The sequence below is a fragment of the Zonotrichia leucophrys genome, unplaced genomic scaffold, assembly GCF_028769735.1.
Source record: "Zonotrichia leucophrys gambelii isolate GWCS_2022_RI unplaced genomic scaffold, RI_Zleu_2.0 Scaffold_1038_17135, whole genome shotgun sequence".
Taxonomy (NCBI): domain Eukaryota; kingdom Metazoa; phylum Chordata; class Aves; order Passeriformes; family Passerellidae; genus Zonotrichia; species Zonotrichia leucophrys.
Window position 1 is genome coordinate 1 of NW_026993243.1, and position 8,285 is coordinate 8,285.

Consider the following 8,285-nt stretch of genomic DNA (forward strand, 5'->3'; position numbering starts at 1 on the left):
TCTGGCTAAAGTTGTGCTAAAATATTTAAGTTGGTACTAAAGTATTAAATCCATGCTAAAGTATTAATGTCCTTGCTAAACTCTGTGCCAAAATATTAAAGTAATAAAGAATAAAAGTCCATGCTAAAGTATTAAAGTCTGTGCTAAGGTATTAAAGTCCGTGCTAAATTCAGTGCTAAAATATTAAAATTGGTACTAAAGTGTTAAATCCGTGCTAAAGTCCGTGCTAAAGTATTAAATCCGGGCTAAAGTCGGTGCTAAAATATTGAAGTCTGGGCTGAAGTATTAAATCCATGCTAAAGTATTAAAGTCCGTGCTAAAATATATACCAAAATATTAAAATCTGTGCGAAAGTATTGAAATCTGTGCTAAAATTGGTGCTGAAGTATTAAAGTCTGGGCTAAAGTATTAAATTCCATGCTAAAGTATCAAAGTCTGTGCTAAAGTATTAAAGTAATAAAGAATAAAAGTCCATGCTAGAGTATTAAATCCATGCTAAAGTATTAAAGTCTGTGCTAAGATATTAAAGTTGGTACTAAAGTATTAAATTCCATGCTAAAGTATTAATGTCTGTGCTAAACTCTGTGCTAAAGTCTGTGCTAAAGTATTAAAGTAATAAAGAATAAAAGTCCATGCTAGAGTATTGAAGTCCGTGCTAAACTATGTACCAAAATATTAAAATCTGTGCTAAAGTATTAACATCTGTGCGAAAATTCATGCTGAAGTATTAAATCCATGCTAAAGTATTAAAGTCTGTGCTAAGCTATGTACCAAAATATTAAAATCTGTGCTAAAGTATTAAAGTCGGTGCTAAAATTCGTGCTAAAATATTAAAGTCTGTGCTAAAGTATCAAAGTCTGTGCTAAAGTATTAAAGTAATAAAGAATAAAAGTCCATGCTAGAGTATTAAATCCATGCTAAAGTATTAAAGTCTGTGCTAAGCTATGTACCAAAATATTAAAATCTGTGCTAAAGTATTGAAGTCTGGGCTAAAGTCGGTGCTAAAATATTAAAGTCTGGGCTAAAGTATTAAAGTCTGTGCTAAAATATTAAAGTTGGTACTAAAGTATTAAATCTGTGCTAAAGTATTAATGTCTGTGCTAAACTCTGTGCTAAAATATTAAAGTAATAAAGAATAAAAGTCCATGCTAAAGTATTAAAGTCCATGCTAAAGTATTAAATTCCATGCTAAAATATTAAAGTCTGTGCTAAAATATTAAAATAATAAAGAATAAAAGTCCATGCTGAAGTATTAAAGTAATAAAGAATAAAAGTCCATGCTAGAGTATTAAATCCATGCTAAAGTATTAAAGCCTGTGCTAAGCTATGTACCACAATATTAAAATCTGTGCTAAAATTCGTGCTAAAGTATTAAAGTCTGGGCTAAAGTATTAAAGTCTGTGCTAAAATATTAAAGTTGGTACTAAAGTATTAAATCTGTGCTAAAGTCTGTGCTAAACTCTGTGCTAAAATATTAAAGTAATAAAGAATAAAAGTCCATGCTAGAGTATTGAAGTCCGTGACAAAGTATTAAAGTCCGTGCTAAACTATGTACCAAAATATTAAAATCTGTGCTAAAGTATTAAAGTCTGGGCTAAAATTCATGCTAAAGTATTAAAGTCTGTGCTAAAATATATACCAAAATATGAAAATCTGTGCTAAAGTATTAACATCTGGGCTAAAATTCATGCTAAAGTATTGAAGTCTGTGCTAAAATATTAAAGTCTGGGCTAAAGTATTAAATCCATGCTAAAGTCCATGCTAAAGTATCAAATTTTGTGCTAAGATATTAAAGTTCGTGCCAAACTCTGTGCTAAAATATTAAAGTAATAATCAAAGTCCATGCTGAAGTATTAAATCCACGTGAAAGTATCAAAGTCTGTGCTAAAATATTAAAGTAATAAAAAATAAAAGTCCATGCTGAAGTATTAAAGTCTGTCCTAAATTATCAAAGTTCCTGCTCGAGTATTAAAACGGGTGCTAAAGTCCACGCTAATTAATTATTTATTATTAATTTTTTATTAGTAGTATCATGGAAACTTCTCCACGAGAAAAACTCTTATTTGGTGATTCTGCTTAATTGTAATTAGCAAACCAACCAATGCTTGGTTGTTGTCCTTAATTAGAATTACAAAAGGAACCAACCTTTGGTTCTTCATAATTAAAATTACCAAAACAACCAATCTTTGCTGCTCCTTAATTATAATTATGAAACCAACCTTTGGTGCTCCTTAATTAAAATTACAAACCAATCAACCTTTGGTTCTCCTTAATTAAAATTACCAAACCAACCAATCTTTGGTGTTTGTCCTTAATTGCAATTACCAAACCAGCCAACTTCTGGTTCTTCTTCTTAATTAAAATTACGAAACGAACCAACCTTTAGTTCTCCTTAATTACAATTACCAAGCCAACCAATCTTTGGTGTTTTCCTTAATTACAATTACCAAACGAGCCAACCTTTGGTGCTTCTCCTCAATTACAATTAACAACCCCGCCTTTGGTGGCTCACCTTAATTCTAATTATTTACCAAACCAATCAAACTTTGGTTTTCCTTAATTATAACTAGAAAATGAACAAACCTTTGGTTCGTCTTAATTACAATTACCAAACCAACCAATCTTTGGTTCTCCTTAATTAAAATTACCAAACGAGGCAACCTTTGGTGCTTCTTAATTATAATTACCAAACCAACCAATCTTTGCTGCTTCTCCCTAATTACAATTACCAAACCAGCCGACCTTTAGTGGTTCTCCATAATTATAATTACAAAGCGAGCCAACCTTTGGTTCTCCTTAATTATAATTAGAAAAGGAACCAACCTTTGGTTCTTCTTAATTCCAATTACCAAACCAACCAATCTTTGCTGCTTCTCCCTAATTACAATTACCAAACCAGCCAACCTTTAGTGGTTCTCCATAATTATAATTACAAAGCGAGCCAACCTTTGGTTCTCCTTAATTATAATTACAAACCGAGCAACTTGGTTCTCCTTAATTATAATTAGAAAAGGAACCAACCTTTGGTTCTCCTTAATTCCAATTACAAAATCAACCAGCTTTTGGTGCTTCTCCCTAATTACAATTACCAAACCAGCCAACCTTTAGTGGTTCTCCATAATTATAATTACAAAGCGAGCCAACCTTTGGTTCTCCTTAATTATAATTAGAAAAGGAACCAACTTTTGGTTGTCCTTAATTCCAGTTACCAAACCAACCAATCTTTGCTGCTCCTCCCTAATTACAATTACAAAACCAGCCAACCTTTAGAGGTTCTCCATAATTATAATTACAAACCGAGCCAACCTTTATTGGTTCCCTATAATTATAATTAGAAAAGAAACCAACCTTTGGTTCTCCTTAATTATAATTAGAAAAGGAACCAACCTTTGGTTCTTCTTAATTCCAATTACCAAACCAACCAGCCTTTGGTGCTTCTCCTTAATTAAAATTTCCAAACCAACCAATCCTGGCTGCTCCTCCCTAATCCCAATTACCAACCCAACTAATTGCCTCCCCTCCGCAGGTGATCCGCACCGACACCTTCAAGCACCTTCGCCACCTGGAGATCCTCCAGCTCAGCCGCAACCTGGTGCGCAAGGTGGAGGTGGGCGCCTTCAATGGGCTGCCCAACCTCAACACGCTGGAGCTCTTCGACAACCGCCTGACCACGGTGCCCACGCAGGCCTTCGAGTACCTGTCCAAGCTCCGCGAGCTCTGGCTGAGGAACAACCCCATCGAGAGCATCCCCAGCTACGCCTTCAACCGCGTGCCCTCGCTGCGCCGCCTCGACCTGGGCGAGCTCAAGCGCCTCGAGTACATCTCCGAGGCCGCCTTCGAGGGCCTGGTCAACCTGCGCTACCTCAACCTGGGCATGTGTTGGCTTCTCTGTCAAGAGTTCTGTTAGCATTGTATCAGTGGGGTGATAGGGTTTAGTCCCGAATCACATCGGGGTCACCATTTGTTATCTCATATCAAGAGTTCTGTTATCATTGTAGTGCAAGTATTCCATGGGGCGATATGGTTTAGTCCCAAATCCTTTTTCTCCTGAATCACATCGGGGTCACCATTTGTTATCTTATCTATCAAGAGTTCTGTTATCATTGTAGTGCAAGGATTCCACAGGGAGATATGGTTTAGTCCTGAATCCTTTTCTCCAAATCACGTCGGTCACCATTGTTATCTCATATCAAGAGTTCTGTTATCATTGTAGTGCAAGGATTCCACAGGGCGATATGGTTTAGTCCTGAATCCTTTTTCTCCCAAATCACATCGGGGTCACCATTTGTTATCTTATTTATCAAGAGTTCTCTTATCATTGTAGTGCAAGGATTCACATGGGTGAATGGTTTAGTCCCAATACAAGCTTTATCCGTCTTTTCGAATCACATCGGGGTCACCATTTGTTATCTCATATCAAGAGTTCTGTTATCATTGTAGTGCAAGGATTCCACAGGGAGATAGTTTAGTCCTGAATCCTTTTGCTCCCGAATCACATCGGGGTCACCATTTGTTATCTTCTCTATCAAGAGTTCTGTTATCATTATAGTGCAAGGATTCCATGGGGTGATATGGTTTAGTCCCAATCCTTTATCTCCTGAATCATGTCAGGGTCACCGTTTGTTATCTCATATCAAGAGTTCTGTTATCATTGTAGCTCAAGGATTTCATATCGCCAGAGCTTTTCCCAGTTTACAAAGCATTTATCTTTAAGGTTTTTCACACTCATATTTAACGAACACCAAAAGCTGGAATTGATAGATTTTGCCAATAGTTTAGTACTCAAATCCTGTTTCCCCCAAATCCACAGGGTTATATGGTCAAATCCTGTTTTCCCTGAATTCATGGGGTTTTATGGTCAAATCCTGTTTCCCCAAATCCACAGGGTTTTATGGTCAAATCCTGTTTTCCCTGAATCCACGGGGTTTTATGGTCAAATTTGGTTTCCCCAAATCCATGGGGTTATATGGTCAAATCCTGTTTTCCCTGAATCCACAGGTTTTATGGTCAAATCCTGTTTCCCTGAATTCACGGGGTTTTATGGTCAAATCCTGTTTCCCCAAATCCACAGGGTTATAAGGTCAAATCCTGTTTGCCTGAATCCACAGGTTTTATGGTCAAATCCTGTTTCCCCAAATCCACGGGGTTTTATGGTCAAATCCTGTTTCCCTGAACCCACAGGGTTATATGGTCAAATCCAGTTTTCCCCAAATCCATGGGGTTTTATGGTCAAATTTGTTTTCCCTGAATCCACAGGGTTATATGGTCAAATCCTGTTTTCCCTGAATCCACGGGGTTTTATGGTCAAATTTGTTTTCCCTGAATTCACGGGTTTTATGGTCAAATCCAGTTTCCCCAAATCCACGGGGTTTTATGGTCAAATCCTGTTTTCCCTGAATTCACAGGTTTTATGGTCAAATCCTGTTTCCCCAAATCCATGGGGTTTTATGGTCAAATCCTGTTTCCCTGAATCCATGGGGTTTTATGGTCAAATTTGTTTTCCCTGAATCCACAGGGTTATATGGTCAAATCCTGTTTCCCCGAATCCACGGGGTTTTATGGTCAAATTTGTTTTCCCTGAATCCACGGGGTTTTATGGTCAAATCCTGTTTTCCCTGAATCCACAGGTTTTATGGTCAAATTCGGTTTCCCTGAATCCACGGGTTTTATGGTCAAATCCTGTTTCCCCAAATCCATGGAGCAATACGGTTTAGTCCCAAATCCTTTTTCTCCCAAGTCACGATGGGGGGTCACCATTTGTTACGTCATATCAAGAGTTCTGTTATCATTTTGCAAGGATTATCTTTAGGTGCTAACATCACATTTTCCCATCCTGTGCCCCCCCGCAGGCATGTGCAACCTCAAGGAGATCCCCAACCTGACGGCGCTGGTGAGGCTGGAGGAGCTGGAGCTCTCGGGGAACCGCCTGGGCCGGGTGCGGCCGGGCTCCTTCCAAGGCCTGGGCAGCCTGCGCAAGCTGTGGCTGATGCACGCGCGGGTGGCGGCGGTGGAGCGCAACGCCTTCGACGACCTGAAGGCTCTGGAGGAGCTCAACCTGGCCCACAACGACCTGGCCTCGCTGCCCCACGACCTGTTCGCGCCGCTGCACCGGCTGGAGCGCGTGCACCTGCACCACAACCCCTGGCGCTGCGACTGCGACGTGCTGTGGCTCAGCTGGTGGCTGCGCGAGACCGTGCCCAGCAACACCAGCTGCTGCGCCCGCTGCCACGCCCCGCCCGCGCTGCGCGGCCGCTACCTGGGCGAGCTGGAGCCCGGCCACTTCACCTGCTACGCGCCCGTCATCGTGGAGCCGCCGGCCGACCTCAACGTCACCGAGGGCATGGCGGCCGAGCTCAAGTGCCGCACGGGCACGGCCATGACCTCGGTCAACTGGCTGACGCCCAACGGGACGCTGATGACGCACGGCTCGTACCGCGTGCGCATCTCGGTGCTGCACGACGGCACGCTCAACTTCACCAACGTCACCGTGCAGGACACCGGCCAGTACACCTGCATGGTCACCAACGCCGCCGGCAACACCACGGCCACCGCCACGCTCAACGTCTCGGCCGCCGACGCCGCCGCGGCCGCCGCTGCGGCAGCAGCAGCCACCGGTTACACCTACTTCACCACGGTCACCGTGGAGACCACCGAGGGCGCCGGCGGCGACGACCAAGCCCCCCAAACCCCCGCGGCGCCCACGGCGGCCGGTTGGGACCCGGCCGGCGCCTCCACGGCCGCCCCGGCCACGCGCGCCACCGGCAAACCCTTCACCGTGCCCATCACGGCGGCGGCGGCCGGCGCGGCGGCGGGCGGAGGTCTCCAAGATTTGGACGACGTCTTGAAGACCACCAAGATCATCATCGGCTGCTTCGTGGCCATCACCTTCATGGCCGCCGTCATGCTGGTGGCCTTCTACAAGCTCCGCAAGCAGCACCAGCGCCACAAGCACCGCGGCGGCCCCGCGCGCGCCGTCGAGATCGTCAACGTCGAGGACGAGCTGGCCGGGGGTCCGGCCGGCGGCGGCGGAGGGGGCGGCGGCCCCGGCGGAGGCGGCGCCGGGACGGGGGGGGACAGCCGGTTGGCGCTGCCGGCCTTGGAGAGGGAGCACCTGGACAGGTACGCGGCCTTGGCCGCCCACTACGGTGGCCCGGCGGCGGCGCTGGGCTGCGGGAAGACGCCGCTGCTCAACTCGGTGCACGAGCCGCTGCTCTTCAAGAGCCCCTCCAAGGAGAACGTGCAGGAGACGCAGATCTGAGATTTTGGGGGGGACAAAGAAGAGGGGGGGGGTTTGGAATGGAACCCCCCCAAAATCAACCCTTTGGACTTTTCTTCCCGCCCCCACCACCAAAAAAAACCCCCCCTGAAAAAATCCGGCCGAAAAAAGGAAAAAAAAAAAAATTTTGGGGGGGAGTAAAAGGGAAAAAATAAAAAGTGGGGGAGACTTTGGGGGGTGGAGGTGGTGAGGAAATGGGGGGAAAAAAAACCCCCAAAAATGTGGGGGGAACGTCCTGAAAAATGTGTGGAAAAACTGGTGGAAAGGAAGGGGGGAAACCCCCCAAAAATGTGGGGGAAAAGTCCTAAAAAATGTGTGGAAAAAAAGGAGGGAAAACCCCCAAAAATGTGGGGGAAAGTCCTAAAAAATGTGTGGAAAAAAAGGATGGAAAACCCCAAAAATGTGGGGGGAAAGCACGAAAAATTGGGGGGAGACACTGGAAAAAATGTGGGGGAATCTCCAAAAAAAAAAAAAAAATTGGGGGAGATGCTGAGATAAAATGGGGGAGACTCTGAAAAATGTGAGAAAAAAAATTGGGGGAGACTCCTTAAAAAAAAATGGAGAGACTCCTACAAAGTGTGGAGGAAAACCTCCAAAAAATGGAGAGGAAATTCCTAAAAAAATGAGAGGAAACTTAAAAAAAAAAAAGTGGAGGAAAATTCCCCAAATAATGTGGGGGAAACTCCTAAAAAATGGAGGGGAAATAAAAAAAATTGTCGAGGAAACGTCGGGAAAAAAATGGGGGAAACTCCTAAAAAATAATGAGGAGGATTCTGAAAAATGTGGGGGAATTTTCTAAAAAAATTTGGAGGAAAATCACCCAAAATGTGGAGGGAAATCACCAAAAAATGGGGGGGAAAGTCCTAAAAAATGTGGAGGAAAACCACCCAAAAAATGAGTGGGAAAATCACCCGAAAATGTGGGAAAATACTCCTGGAAAGGAGGGGGAAAAAACCCAAAAATGTGGGGGAAAAGCCCTAAAAAATGTGGGCAAAACTCCTGAAAAATG

General features: G+C 43.6%; 1 protein-coding gene across 1 annotated transcript; it reads left to right on the top strand.

Annotated features, from left to right (window-relative positions):
- Nucleotides 1-3,487: 3,487 nt before the first annotated feature.
- Nucleotides 3,488-8,061, top strand: LRRC4B (leucine rich repeat containing 4B; the record flags this gene model as incomplete). The annotated part of the gene is made up of 2 exons (XM_064701631.1): nt 3,488-3,872; nt 5,850-8,061. Coding segments are annotated over 2 exons (1,794 nt in total), but the record flags the coding sequence as incomplete, so codon positions are not given.
- Nucleotides 8,062-8,285: the final 224 nt, after the last annotated feature.